Source organism: Oncorhynchus keta, unplaced genomic scaffold (genome assembly GCF_023373465.1).
Source record: "Oncorhynchus keta strain PuntledgeMale-10-30-2019 unplaced genomic scaffold, Oket_V2 Un_contig_4917_pilon_pilon, whole genome shotgun sequence".
NCBI classification, from domain to species: domain Eukaryota; kingdom Metazoa; phylum Chordata; class Actinopteri; order Salmoniformes; family Salmonidae; genus Oncorhynchus; species Oncorhynchus keta.
This window is the reverse complement of record NW_026288028.1, coordinates 69029-85569: the sequence shown is the minus strand read 5'-3', so window position 1 is coordinate 85569 and position 16541 is coordinate 69029. Positions and strand designations below refer to the sequence as shown.

Here is a 16541-nt window from a genome sequence, read left to right as displayed (position 1 = left end):
TACTTCTGTCAACACCTAGACCGCTACAGTCTCGTGCAGAATACTAGAGAACAAGCTTTAAATATGTCTTGAGAAAAGGGACGTGAAAACAATGTCTTTACTGCAAAAGTTGTTATGCGGGTTTAAAATAGTCAGATAGAGGTTCTCTGTTGCTGTGAAGTGCTGAAGGTTAATTACCAGATCTGTTACGGACAGAACAGCAATACTTTTCATTCTCACCTCTCACCACTTATCAGTTGGCATAAAGCTGACATTTTGGACACAACAACATGACAACTGTTCTTCAGAAGGTCAAAGCTTCATTTATTAGGTTGCTTTTATCACAATCGTACCATGTTACATTTGCACATTTAAATCACACAAAGTGGAGTTTTCAACGATGCCTCTGTAAGCCCACGTGGTTCAACTTGAATGTCCGTTCAATCAATGTTTTAATGAGTGGATCTGGGCTTGTCAATCATCAGACTTACACAGTTACCATCATGTAAACATAGGGCATCAGTCAGACTTGATTTTACAGCCCTGCTTCATCTGGTATCTACCAGGTATTTACTATGAAACTATGGTAACAGTCATACCTTTTGGCACTTATCTCAAAGAATTCAATAGAATTAGAAACTATTACAATGAATATTTAAAAAATTATAATAGAAAAGTTGTTATTAGGTGGTTATTGTGATGTAATGATCATTCTACTATTTAAGTAAATACCTGGTAAATACAGGAGTGTAAAGTAAAGTTGAACCACAACATCCAACTGTTTTCTTTCCTGAAGACAATCCTTATCTTAAGTGCCATGAGCATTTTGCTTCATAATAATTGTTGCAACATAACCAAAAGTAAAGACGTTTTAGTGTTTTCAATACATTCCCTCTTTATCCAAAGGGATGGATGCACATGGTCATCATATTACATGGTCTCCAAAGCAAGTTAACATTTATAAAATCCTCTATTTAATTTGAAATAGAATATATCATTCAAATAGTTTGTAAGTGTGTGGTGTTTTAGTGCACTATTTACAACCTGTTGAACATTGACATGAAAATAAAGACCTGCATCACCATCACGTTACATTCACTCCTCCTCAGTACTTCAGTCACTTTGTAAATCTATCCTTTAATGACTTTTAAAGACCACGTCTCACAAACAAAAATAAAGTTATTAATAAATAAGTTAACAGAAATGATTGACATGAATGAAAGCTACCAACGCTACATGCCACCAGTGAAAGGGTTAACTTGGCAGTGCACAATGCATAGTGTAATCTACAGCGGAAACACACTCCTCTTTATGAAACAGACAAGTGTTACACCACTTTTCTAGGCTAGCGATCCTGGGTGGTTTGGTTTCCTATGGGGACAGTAAGAGGTTAGGCGAGGGGTTGATTTGGGATTGGCCATTGAGAGACAAGTTCTAGTCCCCTCCGACTAGCTATGTTAAGACTGCTGGACAGACCTCTGTTTCCTCAGTGCCACTGGCCTGCTAGTCTCTCTCTCTACTCCCATCAACAACTTCACAGATCCCTCTGAAATGAATGCCTGAGGTGTGTGTTTGTGTGTAATACATTATTCATTCAGACTTTTAAACTGTTGAAATGGAAAATAGCATAAGCTTAAAGACATTAATAGTGTGTGTGTGTGTGTATGTGTATGTGTATGTGTATGTGTGTGTGTGTGTGTGTGTGACTATATTTGTGGGGACCAGAAGTCTCCACAAGAATAGTAAACAAACAAATTTGACCAACTGGGAACATTTTGTTAGTCCCCAAGGTCAAATGCTATTTCTAGGGGGTTTAGGGTTAAGGTTAGAATTGGTGTTATAGTTAGAATTAAGTTCAGGGTTAGGAGCTAGGTTTAGTTTTGGGGTTAGGAGCTAGGTTTAATTTTGGGGTTAGGAGCTAGGTTTAAGGATTAATGTTAGGGTACAGAATTTTGAATGGGTTAGATATACAAGGTTAGATATACAAGACTGTGTGTGTGTGTGTGTGTATGTATATATATATATATATATATATATATATATATATATATATATATATATATATATATATATATATTCGTTCAAAGGTTTGGAGTCACTTAGAAATGTCCTTGTTTTTGAAAGAAAAGCTAATTTTTTGTCCATTAAAATATCAAATTGATTATAAATACAGTGTAGACATTGTTAATGTTGTAAATGACTACTCTAGATGGAAGCGTACAGAGGCCCATTATCAGCAACCATCACTCCTGTGTTAGCTAATTCAATTTTAAAAGGCTAATTAATCATTAGAAAACCCTTTTGCAATTATGTTAGCACAGTTGAAAACTGTTGTACTGATTAAATAAGCAATAAAACTGGCCTTCTTTAGACTAGTTGAGTATCTGGAGCATCAGCATTTGTGGGTTCGATTACAGGCTCAAAATGGTCAGAAACAAAGTGCTTTCTTCTGAAACTCGTCAGTCTATTCTTCTTCTGAGGAATGAAGGCTATTCAATGCGAGAAATTGCCAAGAATCTGAAGATCTCGTACAACGCTGTGTACTACTCCCTTCAAAGAACAGCGCAAACTGGCTCTAACTAGAAATAGAAAGAGGAGTGGGAGGCCCCGGTGCACAACTGAGCAAGAGGACAAGTACATTAGTGTGTCTAGTTTGAGAAACAGACGCCTCACAAGTCCTCAACTGGCAGCTTCATTAAATAGAACCTGCAAAATACCAGTCTCAACGTAAACAGTGAAGAGGCGACTCCGGGATGCTGGCCTTCTAGGCAGAGTTCCTCTGTCCAATGTCTGTGTTCTTTTGCACATCTTAATCTTTTCTTTTTATTGGCCAGTCTGAGATATGGCTTTTTCTTTGCAACTCTGCCTCGAAGGCCAGCATCCCGGAGTCGCCTCTTCACTGTTGACTTTGAGACTGGTGTTTTGCGGGTACTATTTAATGAAGCTGCCAGTTGAGGACTTGTGAGGCGTCTGTTTCTCAAACTAGACACTAATGTTTTCTAATGATCAATTAGCCTTTTAAAATGATCAACTTGGATTAGCTAACACAATGTGCCATTGGAACACAGGAGTGATGGTTGCTGAAAACGGGCCTCTGTACGCCTATGTAGATATTCCACAAAAAATCAGCAGTTTCCAGCTACAATAGTAATTTACAACACTAACAATGTCTACATTGTATTTCTGATCAATCTGATCAAAAACAAGGACATTTATAAATGACCCCAAACCTTTGAACCGTGGTAGTGTATATATATATATATATATATCACATATATATTATATATATGTGTGTGTGTGTGTGTGTGTTGCTCCTCCTGACATGCGTTGACTCCCTTTCTCACTACATCACACCCGTCCTCTCCCACTATCCTTCTTCCACTTCTCCCTCTCTCCTCCCCCTGGAACTGAAAACCTGTTCATTGCCTCTTCCTCAAAGTCATCCATCTCCTCCTCTACCTCCTCATCCTCCACCATATCCTCTAAGATGTCATCCACATCCTCCACAAAGTCCTTGAAGCTCATCTGGTCGTGAACAAACACTCCGTCACTGAAGAACTCCTTGGTTAGCTTACTGAGCTCCTCCCTCTTGGAGGCCTCCACCCCCACCCTCTCTGCCTTGACCAGGTAACCCAGGAGCAGGGCCTCAAACTCCGGCATGGTGACAGGGAGCAGCCCCTCTGCCTGGGCGCAGGCCTCCACTGAACTGCAGTGGGTTTGAGGGTTGGGTTTGTGCTGCAGTCGTTCTCTCTGGTGGCTCCAGTAGTCAGGTTGCTCAAGGGGGGGTCTTCGGTGAGTTTGGGGAGGGCCCTTTTCTCTCCTTCTCCTCTCTCTCTCTTTCTGCCCTTCCTTAGAGTAGTGGTGGTGGTGGTGTTCTTTCTCGTACTGGTCATTCCCTCGGTCCTTTTTCCAGTTCCCACCGTTTCTCTCCTCCTTCACTCCTTCCATCTTTCTATTTCCATCAGACCACTCATTTTCTCTCCTGTTGTCCTTACTCTTCCACTCTTTACTGATGTCTTTCTTTGTCCAATCTTTCTCTCCCTTCCACTCCTTTTTCTCTCCTCTCTCCTTCCATCCTTTGCTAAGGTCCTTATAGTCATCCTTGTCGTTCTTCCACTCCTTCTCTCCCTTCCACTCATCCCTGCCCTTAATATAACCTCCTTTTCTTAGATGTTTCTCCTCTTTTCCATCCTTCTCTCCCTTCCACTCATCCCTGCCCTCGTTCCAACCTCCTTTTCTTAGAAGTTTCTCCTCTTTTCCATCCTTCTCTCCCTTCCACTCATCCCTGCCCTCATTCCAACCTCCTTTTCTTAGATGTTTCTCCTCTTTTCCATTCTTCTCTCCCTTCCACTCATCCCTGCCCTCGTTCCAACCTCCTTTTCTTAGATGTTTCTCCTCTTTTCCATTATTCTCTCCCTTCCACTCCTTCTCTCCCTTCCACTCATCCCTGCCCTCAACCCAACCTCCTTTCTTTTGATTGGTCTCTTTTCCCTTCCGCTCATCCTTGCCTTTCTTCCACTCCTTGCTATCACTCCATCTTTCAGGTGTTTCCTTTTTCCAATCTTTCTCCACCTTCCAGTCTTTTTTCTCCCTCTTCTCCTTCCATTCCATCTTGTTTCCTCTGTCCTTCCATGGTTTGCCCTCATCCCCTCTGCTAGATTTATCTTTCTTCCATTCTCCCTTCTTGTCTTCTTTCTTCTTCCACTCTTTCTCCTCTTTTCCTTCTTTCTCCTGGTCATATTTTCCACTTCTCCACTCTTTTTCAACCTTATAATCCGTCTTCCCTCCCTTATTCCAATCCGTCTTCCCTCCCTTATTCCAATCCGTCTTCCCTCCCTTATTCCAATCAGTCTTCCCTCCCTTATTCCAATCAGTCTTCCCTCCCTTATTCCAATCAGTCTTCCCTCCCTTATTCCAATCAGTCTTCCCTTCCTTATTCCAATCAGTCTTCCCTCCCTTCAACTCTGTTTTCTCTCCATTCCTCTCTATTGTTCCGGCTGTGTTCTGGCTGTCATCCCCAGCTTGGCCAGAGGGGGGCGGGACAGAGGCAGAGACTGGAGGTGATGCTGCTTCTTTGGCTAAGGAAAGAATTTAAGAGAATTAGACATTTTTGTGTTTGTGTGCATGTACATGTTGTGTGTGTGTGTGTGTGTGTGTGTGTGTGTGCATGTGTGTGTGTGTGTGTGTGTGCAAGTTCAGTCACTGTGGCTATTAGTGTCACTAGCTAGTGCTTTCCCCTTGTCCTCTTCCTCCCTCCTTCACATTCCCTACTCCCCTCTCTCTCTCCTACACATTCCCTACTCCCCTCCCTCTCTCCTACACATTCCATACTCCCCTCCCTCTCTCCTACACATTCCATACTCCCCTCCCTCTCTCCTTCACATTCCCTACTCCCCTCCCTCTCTCCTTCACATTCCCTATTCCCCTCCCTCTCCCCTACACATTCCCTACTCCCCTCCCTCTCCCCTACACATTCCATACTCTCCTTCACATTCCCTCCCTCTCCCCTCCTACACATTCCCTACTCCCTCTCCCCTACACATTCCCTACTCCCCTCCCTCTCTACTACACATTCCCTACTCCCCTCCCTCTCTCCTACACATTCCCTACTCCCCTCCCTCTCTCCTACACATTCCCTACTCCCCTCCCTCTCTCCTACACATTCCCTACTCCCCTCCCTCTCTCCTACACATTCCATACTCCCCTCCCTCTCTCCTACACATTCCCTACTCCCCTCCCTCTCTCCTACACATTCCCTACTCCCCTCCCTCTCTACTACACATTCCCTACTCCCCTCCCTCTCTACTACACATTCCCTACTCCCCTCCCTCTCTACTACACATTCCCTACTCCCCTCCCTCTCTACTACACATTCCCTACTCCCCGCTCTCTCTCCTACACATTCCCTACTCCCCTCCCTCTCTCCTACACATTCCCTACTACCCTCCCTCTCCCCTACACATTCCCTACTCCCCTCCCTCTCTCCTACACATTCCCTACTCCCCTCCCTCTCCCCTACACATTCCCTACTCCCCTGCCTCTCTCCTACACATTCCCTACTCCCCTCTCTCTCTCCTACACATTCCCTACTCCCCTCCCTCGCTCCTTCACATTCCCTACTCCCCTCTCTCTCCCCTACACATTCCCTACTCCCCTCCCTCTCTCCTACACATTCCCTACACCCCTCCCTCTCTCCTACACATTCCCTACTCCCCTCCCTCTCTCCTACACATTCCCTACTCCCCTCCCTCTCTCCTACACATTCCCTACTCCCCTCCCTCTCTCCTACACAGACCTGTGGGTTCAAATACTACTGGAAATCTTTCAATTACTTTTAGGGATCACTTTAGCATGCCTGGTGTACCAGGTGGGTGGGGCTCGCTTGCAGTTAAGACAATTGTATTGTGCCAGGCATTCTCAATCAAGCCCAGCTGAAGTACAGTATTGTAAATTATTTTAAATAGTATTTGAAGCCAGGTCTACACCTTAGTACCTGTGCTGTGTTTTAGTTCAGTCACTGTGGCTCTGAGTGTCTCTAGATCCTTCTGTAAGACAGGAACAGACTCCAGCTCTCTCTTCATCCTCTCGTTCTCCTTCTGAAGGACAGGGAGCGACGTCATCTCTTTCTTCAGCCTACCGTGCTCCTTCTCCACCTCCTCCCTCTTCTTTCTCTCCTTCCCTCCATCCTCCGCCTCCTTCTGTGCTACTTTTAGCTCCTCTTTCTGTGCCTGATAAAAAAAATTTGAAAAGAGGATCCTTTGAGAATATAGGCAGCACACACACACAGTTGAACATTAAGTCAGAAAGAGAGAGGGGGGAGAGGAAGAGAGAGAGAGAGACACAGCGAGGGGCCTACCAGGAGTTGGGCTTGCAGTACAGCTATCCGTGGGTCTTCTTTAGCCAGTTTATTCAGTTGGTCTGTACTGTCAACTTCTACAGGTGGTGGAAGAGGAACCTCAGGATTCAGCCATTCCTTTGATAACACACACACAGACAAACATTACACACACACACAGACAAACATTACACACACAGACATTACACACACACACACAGACAATCATTACACACACACAGACAAACATTACACACACACAGACAAACATTACACACACACAGACAAACATTACACACACACAGACAAACATTACACACACAGACAAACATTACACACACACACACAACCATTTGAATGTTGAAGTTAGAGGGGATAAGATAAAGAGAAAGAGGCTGACCTGTTTTCCCACAACCTCAGTTTCTCTCAGCTCCCTGGCATCATAGTCCCCCTCTGGAAGCACAACAGCTGTTATAACGCATCACAACACTGACACAGAATGTTACAATGCATTATATCACAGTTATAACAAGTATAATGCATCATAAAGACAATGGAGACAACCACAGACATATCAAATAATACATTGGGGACAATACACATCACTCAAACACTAGGACGCACTATCACCATGACAACAACACACAAGGATGGAATGCAACACAGTGCATCAGTGCATGTCAGGAGCTTCCTCATCAAAGCATTGAGAAACAACATGATGCATCAAAACACACTCAAATGGTGTCATGAGGATGGGCAGGCAACATTCACCTGCACAAAGCCCCCTCAGCATGCACACACACACGTTGTCATTATCAACGTGCACTTGTCATTTGTAATTGGCTAAGTAACCCTTCAGTTACACAGGTGGGAAAAACAAAATCATTAAGAGAATATACATTTCTAACATTCATTGAATAGTAATATTATATACAGTGTAGATCTAGAGAGAGCAGTGCATCTTGGGAAAGCATGGAGAGCACTGTCAACCAAGCATGTGAGTGTTAATCGCATAACACTCCTCTTTCCATCTGGTACACACACACACACACACAACCTACCACCATCCAGGTCCATGAAGACACCTGTAGACATAATACAGTTTCAGATACACCTTTATCTGCGACCACGACTTCAACCAACACACTACTGACTAGCTGTGATGTGGGGGACAAATCCCTTTAGTCTCATCATTCATCATTATGTGAAGCACATCGTGTTACCGTCAAAGAGAAGAGACAGGCGACATACAGGTGTGTGTAGGTTGTACACAGATCACTTAAAGGTAACAATATTGTTTGTTACCATAGTAACAGAAACTGCAGACACACACCTGAGAAGATGATGGTTCCGAGGCCCAGCAGTATGACAGCTCCCAGGATGCACTTGTTGAGAGAGAAACCAGTCTCCTCTTGCTCCCTCCGCTGCGGAATCCGGAACTCATCCTCCTCCTCCTCTTCCTCCTCCCTTCCGATCCGCTCCATAGCCGCCAGGAGAGACCCCCTCCTCCTCCTCACCCCTGACACCCCTTCCTCCTCCTCCCCCACCACTTCCCCTTCCAGATGGGAGTCTGGCCCAGGGAGAAAGAGAGGAGTTATAGCCACTGAACATTATCGTTAAAGGGACAGTTCACACAAACTACATTTTAAGGAGAAGTGACAGTGAAGCTAATGTTGTTACGGTGCTCCAGACAGATGCCTTGTGTCTCACCTGTCTTGGCCCTGACCTCAGACAGATCAGACTCCTCCTCTTCCTGCCCAAGGCCTTCCTCATAATGATGATGCACATCCTGTATATACCCCTCCACTTCCTGTACAAGCCCCACCTGCTCAGTGTTGAGCAGCAAGGCAGGGGGCTCTTCAAGGTCGGGGGAGGAGCTAATGTGGGTGTAGGAGTCAGAGAACGAATCAGGGTCAGAGATGGGAGGGGCTGGGTTCCCAGGGAGGCTTCTGGATTGGCTGTGTGTATTTGGGTCAAGCCCTGTGGGGGCGAGGACTTCTAACAGAGAGCTCAGAGGAGCAACACTAGCAGAGGTGGAGTCGAGGGCAGGGGTGGAGTCAGGGGCAGAGGTGGAGTCAAGGGCAGGGGTGGAGTCAGGGGCAGGGGTGGAGTCAGGGGCAGGGTCAAAAGGAAGGTCATGGGTGGGACTCTCTACAACAGGGGTGTAATCCTTGTCTCTCTCTGGTTGTGTTTCCTGGGTCTCCTGGGGATGGATGTGAAACAACTGTTAGTGTCCAAGACCAGTCAGTGATTCCTCTAGCTAGATATGATCCTAGGTGGGGTGTCAATAGAGATGGATCTCTAACCTGCTGTAGCTTCACAGAGTGAGACTCTTCAGCAGACACGGCATCCTCCCCAGGCCTACTCTCTGATAGACAGACAGACATGTTAGAGGTTAAGTAGTATAACAGTATTAGTGCCTGTAGGTTATACTATTGCCGTTGCTACCCATCATTCACGGCAGGGCAGAGCCCACCTGTTTTGTGTGTTATTTGGCATTAATATGTTTCACATATCAGTTTTCAAACAATGAGTTAATGATACTGCATACAGTGGTCTCTTTTTAGATTTCCTGAGTAACGCAGCTCCAAAATGCAGGTGTTTTTGCCAGGCTCAGCGCTTTCTGTGGTGGTGGGGCAGCCAGAGGAAAATACAGAGCGAAGGAGTTGGAAGTGTTCTCTAGTTGGGTCGTGATTGGGTCAGTGTTCTGTCACTCATGGGGACACTACGTCAACGCAAAATCTACAGGGAGATTCTGCAGCAATGAAGGTCCACAAGAACACAGTGGCCTCCATCATTCTTAAATGGAAGAAGTTTGAAAACACCAAGACTATTCCTAGAACTGGCCGCCTGGCCAAACTGATCAATCGGGGAGAAAGGCCTGGTCAGGGAGGTGACCAAGAACCCTATGGTCACGTTGACAGCGCTCCATAGTTCCTCTGTGGAGATGGGAGATCCTTCCGGAAGGACAACCATCTCTGCAGCACTCCACCAATCAGGCCTTTATAGTAGATTGGCCAGACGGAAGCCACTGCTCAGTTAAAGGCACATGACAGCCAGCTTGGAGTTTGCCAAAAGGCACCTGAAGGACTCCGACCATGAGAAACAAGATTCTCTGGTCTGATGAAACCAAGATTGAACTCTTTGGCCTGAATGCCAAGTGTCACGTCTGGAGGAAACCTGGCACCATCCCTACGGTGAAGCATGGTGGTGGCAGCATCATGCTGTGGTGATGTTTTTCAGCGGCAGGGACTGGGAAACTAGTCAGGATCGAGGGAAAGATGAACGGGGCAAAGTACAGAGAGAACCTTGATGACAACCTGCTGTAGACCTGCTCATCTTCCAACAGGACAACGACCCTAAGCACACAGCCAAGACAACACAGAGTGACTTCAGGACAAGTCTCTGAATGTCCTTGAGTGGCCCAGCCAGAGCCTGGTCTCTGGAGAGACCTTAAAATAGTTGCGCAGCGACACTCCCCATCCAACCTGACAGCTTGAGAGGATCTGCAGAGAAGAAAGGGAGAAACTCCCCAAATAGGCGTCATACCCAAGAAGACTCGAGGCTGTAATCACTGCCAAATGTGCTTCAACAAAGTACTGAGTAAAGGATCTGAATACTTATGTAAATGTAATACATACATTTGCTAAAATAAAAAAATAAAAGTTTTTGCTTTGTCATGATGGGGTATTGTGTGTAGATTGGGGGACAATTGGCCCTGCGTTGTCCGGGTTTGGCCGGGGTAGGCCATCATTGTCAATAAGAATTTGTTCTTAACTGATTTGCCTAGTTAAATAAAGGTTAAATAAAAAATATGTAAAACCATTTTTAAAATAAATTTTAGAATAAGGCTGTAATGTAACAAAATGTGTAAAAAGGAAAGGGGTCTGAATACTTTCCGAATGCCCTGTCTACCATAGCTTTGATTGGACTGATCATGTCAACATGATACTTTCAAAATCTTATCTAGCACAGTCATCATAAGTCAGGTCGACAATGTACTGGCAAATCATTTTCAATTATTGTCATACGAAGAGAAATGATACAAAATGTATCATTGCTCATCGGTCAAACATTAAACAACAAGTTGAAAATCGCAAATTCAACAATGAGTGGTTTGGAAGGACTCAGTGGCTAACTGCAAGCATTGCAAAGCAATCACTAGCCTGTTATTCAGTGGAAAGGGTGTGTGGTCCAAGTCTGGGTTTAAGGATCTCTTTTCCAAGCCTTCAAAGGATAAACTCACTCAAGTCAGATTTCCAAGTTCCCGAAAACTGCCACGTTGTTTTGAACACGGCAGATTTCAGAACTGGGAAATCTCAGACTTGAGTGAGTTCAAAACTAATGGGAACTCTGGAAGAAATAAAAAAAGACCCGACTGGGAAAATATGTTTTGAATGGTCATCCAACTCAAGCCTCTTTCTAGAGCTCCGTCCTGAAGATCATGACCTTGTCCCGTCTCGTCCCTTCCCTTCCCCAGTCCCCCTCCAGAGTTCCCAGTTGTCTTGAAAGCACCATAAATCCAGCGAATGCCAGGCTTTGATGACTAAATTTGCCCCCAAGATGGACCGCTGCACCACCTTCCTGTTCAAGTGAGCACAACAAGGTGAGTCCAAACATGTCTTGTATGCTGCTGCATAAATTATGTAATATGCCAGGGAGATACAGTAAGCCATTAGTAGCTCCTGTGCCTCACCCTAATAGATTTGGTAACTTTCCCACTCATAATTTAGCCTACTGTTCTGACGTGTAGCCTATAGCCTGTTTTAGAGATGTCATTAATGTCTTAATCAAAATGACAGATGGATTCTTATCCACTCATCGTTCCCTTATTGCACAAGTTTGTACATCTTAATTGTCATTAGAAACCACATTTGTTTAAACAAGTCAGCCGTATCAGCTATGTATTTTTAAAGGCAGTAAATGAGGCTGAAAGAACTGTGTTGCTGCCAGACAAGGCTCCGCTGATAGCCAGGTGTAGCAGTGGTAAGGATTCACTCCATGGTGCTGAAAATAATGCTTTATGGAGGCCCTAACAGTTTGTGGGCACCGTTTGTCACCGTTATAGTGCAATTAATGTAGTGTGTAGTGTTGTTTAGTGGCATAAATCAAACATTTGAGTTTTGCCCCACCAAGATGTACATGCTAAAATCACCACTGTTGCAATATGTGTTGTGTACCTCTAGGTTCTCATGTGGCAATACAATAAGCTCCGATAGTATTGGGACAGTGAATGTTTTGTTGTCGTTTTGGCTCTGTACTCCGGCACTTTTCATTTGAAATGATACGGTGACTGAGGTTAAAGTACAGACTCAACTTTAATGAGGGTATATTCATCCATACCATTGAGAAATTACAGAACTTTTTGTACATAGTCCTCACATTTTAGGGGACCAAAAGTACTGCGACAAATTCATTTATATTTAGTTCGTTAAATTAGTCTAAAGTTTAGTATTAGGTACCATATTCCTAGCACACAATGATTGCAGTAAGCGTGTTACTCTACAAACTTGTTGGATGCATTTGCAGTTTGTTCTAGTTGTGTTTCATATTATGTTGTGCCCAATGGAAATTAATGGTAAATAATGTAGTGTCATTTTGTAGTCACTTGTATTATCAATAAACACTTCTAAATTGATGTGGATGCTACCATGATTATGGATAGTCCTGAATGAATCGTGAATAATGATGAGTCAGAAAGTTAGACGCACAAATATCATACCCCCAAGACATGCTAATCTCTCACCATTACAATAACAGGAGAGGTTAGCATTTTCTATCATACCCCCAAGACATGCTAATCTCTCACCATTACAATAACAGGAGAGGTTAGCATTTTCTATCATACCCCCAAGACATGCTAATCTCTCACCATTACAATAACAGGAGAGGTTAGCATTTTCTATCATACCCCCAAGACATGCTAATCTCTCACCATTACAATAACAGGAGAGGTTAGCATTTTATATCACACCCCCAAGACATGCTAATCTCTCACCATTACAATAACAGGAGAGGTTAGCATTTTCTATCATACCCCCAAGACATGCTAATCTCTCACCATTACAATAACAGGAGAGGTTAGCATTTTCTATCATACCCCCAAGACATGCTAATCTCTCACCATTACAATAACAGGAGAGGTTAGCATTTTCTATCATACCCCCAAGACATGCTAATCTCTCACCATTACAATAACAGGAGAGGTTAGCATTTTATATCATACCCCCAAACCATGCTAATCTCTCACCATTACAATAACAGGGGAGGTTAGCATTTTATATCATACCCCCCAAGACATGCTAATCTCTCACCATTACAATAACAGAAGAGGTTAGCATTTTATATCACACCCCCAATACATGCTAATCTCTCACCATTACAATAACAGAAGAGGTTAGCATTTTATATCACACCCCCAATACATGCTAATCTCTCACCATTACAATAACAGGAGAGGTTAGCATTTTATATCACACCCCCAATACATGCTAATCTCTCACCATTACAATAACAGGAGAGGTTAGCATTTTATATCACACCCCCAATACATGCTAATCTCTCACCATTACAATAACAGGAGAGGTTAGCATTTTCTATCACACCCCCAATACATGCTAATCTCTCACCATTACAATAACAGGAGAGGTTAGCATTTTCTATCACACCCCCAATACATGCCAATCTCTCACCATCACAAAATAAGGGGAGGTTAGTATTTTGTTTGGGGGTTATTTGAGCGTCTAACTTTCTCACTCATCATTATTCACAATTCATTCAGGACAATCCGTAATCTTGGCAGCTCCCACATTAATGTAGAAGTGTTTAAAAACATATATTCTTATGTACAATAAACCTGACTTAAAACGATACAATTCATTCATTTACCATTCATTTCTATTGGGCAAAAAATGATCTGAAACACAACCAAAACAAACAGCAAATGCATCCAACAAGTTTGTAGAGTCACACGCTTGTGCAGACCAGCTGGCTGGTGTGTTTATGGACATATTCAAATCAATCCTTATCCCAGTCTGCTGTTCCCACATGCTTCAAGAGGGCCACCATTGTTCCTGTTCCCAAGAAAGCTAAGGTAACTGAGCTAAATGACTATCGCCCCGTAGCACTCACTTCCGTCATCATGAAGTGCTTTGAGAGACTAGTCAAGGACCATATTACCTCCACCCTACCTGACACCCTAGACCCACTCCAATTTGCTTACCGCCCAAATAGGTCCACAGACGACACAATCGCAATCACACTGCCCTAACCCATCTGGACAAGAGGAATACCTATGTAAGAATGCTGTTCATCGACTACAGCTCAGCATTTAACACCATAGTACCCTCCAAACTTATCATTAAGCTCGAGACCCTGGGTCTCGACCCCACCCTGTGCAACTGGGTCCTGGACTTCCTGACGGGCCGCCCCCAGGTGGTGAGGGTAGGTAACAACATCTCCACCCCACTGATCCTCAACACTGGGGCCCCACAAGGGTGCGTTCTCAGCCCTCTCCTGTACTCCTTGTTCACCCATGACTGCGTGGCCATGCACGCCTCCAACTCAATCATCAAGTTTGCAGATGACACTACAGTGGTAGGCTTGATTACCAACAACGACAACAACGACGAGACGGCCAACAGGGAGGAGGTGAGGGCCCTCGGAGTGTGGTGTCAGGAAAATAACCTCACACTCAACAAAACAAAGGAGATGATCGTTGGCTTCAGGAAACAGCAGAGGGAGCAGCCCCCTATCCACATCAATGGGACAGTAGTGGAGAAGGTGGGAAGTTAAGTTCCTCAGCGTACACATCACGGACAAACTGAAATAGTCCACCCACACAGACAGTATGGTGAAGAAGGCGCAGCAGCGTCTCTTCAACCTCAGGAGGCTGAAGAAATTCGGCTTGTCACCAAAAACACACAAACTTTTACAGATGCACAATTGAGAGCATCCTGTCGGGCTGTATCACCGCCTGGTACGGCAACTGCACCGCCCACAACCGTAAGGCTCTCCAGAGGGTGGTGAGGTCTGCACAACGCATCACCGGCTGCAAACTACCTGCCCTCCAGGACACCTAAACCACCCGATGTTACAGGAAGGCCATAAAGATCATCAAGGACAACAACCACCCGAGCCACTGCCTGTTCACCCCGCTATCATCCAGAAGGCGAGGTCAGTACAAGTGCATCAAAGCTGGGACCGAGAGACTGAAAAACAGCTTCTATCTCAAGGCCATCAGACTGTTAAACAGCCACCACTAACTGGCTGCTGCCAACATACTGACTCAACTCAAGCCACTTTAATAATGGAAAAATGGATGAAATAAATGTATCACTATCCACTTTAAACAATGCCACTTAATATAATGTTTACATACCCTACATTACTCATCTCATATGTATGTATTGTATTGTACTCTATACCATCTACTGCATCTTGCCTATGCCGTTCGGCCATCACTCATTCATATATTTTTATGTACATATTCTTATTAATTCCTTTACACTTGTGTGTGTGGATATAAGGAAGTTGTTGCGAAATTGTTAGGTTAGATTACTTGTTACATATTATTGCATGGTTGGAACTAGAAGCACAAGCATGTTCTACACTCGCATTAACATCTGCTAACCATGTGTACGTGACAAATACATTGTGATTTGAGAAGTGAATTTGTTCCCTATACTAGGGGTACTATGTACAACAAGTGCTGTTAATTCTACACAGTTCACCCAATATGTGTGAAAATACCCTCAAATCAAAGCTTGACAGTCTGCACTTTAACCTCATTTCAAATCCAAAGTGCTGGAGTACAGAGCCAAAATATGTCCAATACTTTTGGTGCTCACTGTATAACTGGGTACACCTGTAGGTTTCTCTGCGGCAGTATGACTGGGTGTACCTGTAGGTTTCTCTGCAGCAGTATGACTGGGTGTACCTGTAGGTTTCTCTGCAGCAGTATGACTGGGTGTACCTGTAGGTTTCTCTGCAGCAGTATGACTGGGTGTACCTGTAGGTTTCTCTGCAGCAGTATGACTGGGTGTACCTGTAGGTTTCTCTGCAGCAGTATGACTGGGTGTACCTGTAGGTTTCTCTGCGGCAGTATGACTGGGTGTACCTGTAGGTTTCTCTGCGGCAGTATGACTGCGTGTACCTGTAGGTTTCTCTGCGGCAGTATGACTGGGTGTACCTGTAGGTTTCTCTGCAGCAGTATGACTGGGTGTACCTGTAGGTTTCTCTGCAGCAGTATGACTGGGTGTACCTGTAGGTTTCTCTGCAGCAGTATGACTGGGTGTACCTGTAGGTTTCTCTGCAGCAGTATGACTGGGTGTACCTGTAGGTTTCTCTGCAGCAGTATGACTGGGTGTACCTGTAGGTTTCTCTGCAGCAGTATGACTGAGTGTACCTGTAGGTTTCTCTGCAGCAGTATGACTGGGTGTACCTGTAGGTTTCTCTGCAGCAGTATGACTGGGTGTACCTGTAGGTTTCTCTGCAGCAGTATGACTGAGTGTACCTGTAGGTTTCTCTGCAGCAGTATGACTGAGTGTACCTGTAGGTTTCTCTGCAGCAGTATGACTGGGTGTACCTGTAGGTTTCTCTGCAGCAGTATGACTGGGTGTACCTGTAGGTTTCTCTGCAGCAGTATGACTGGGTGTACCTGTAGGTTTCTCTGCAGCAGTATGACTGGGTGTACCTGTAGGTTTCTCTGCAGCAGTATGACTGGGTG

At 44.4% G+C, this 16541-nt stretch overlaps 1 protein-coding gene across 4 annotated transcripts in view; it reads right to left on the bottom strand.

Annotated features, from left to right (window-relative positions):
- Positions 1-279: 279 nt before the first annotated feature.
- The window catches only part of LOC118374974 (pre-B-cell leukemia transcription factor-interacting protein 1-like), a 38916-nt gene continuing 22654 nt past the window's right edge, over positions 280-16541 (bottom strand). For 2 of the 4 annotated variants that reach the window (XM_052509653.1, XM_052509654.1), the window contains 8 exons: positions 9121-9182; positions 8525-9017; positions 8148-8384; positions 7876-7899; positions 7215-7267; positions 6836-6952; positions 6473-6707; positions 280-5057 (listed from right to left, as the gene is read on the bottom strand). In XM_052509653.1, the coding sequence (XP_052365613.1) occupies positions 3328-5057; positions 6473-6707; positions 6836-6952; positions 7215-7267; positions 7876-7899; positions 8148-8384; positions 8525-9017; positions 9121-9182 (2951 nt within the window). In that variant the 3' untranslated portion in view covers positions 280-3327. The remainder of the gene's footprint in view (positions 5058-6472; positions 6708-6835; positions 6953-7214; positions 7268-7875; positions 7900-8147; positions 8385-8524; positions 9018-9120; positions 9183-16541) is intronic. The other 2 variants (XM_052509656.1, XM_052509655.1) reach the window with 2 other exon arrangements.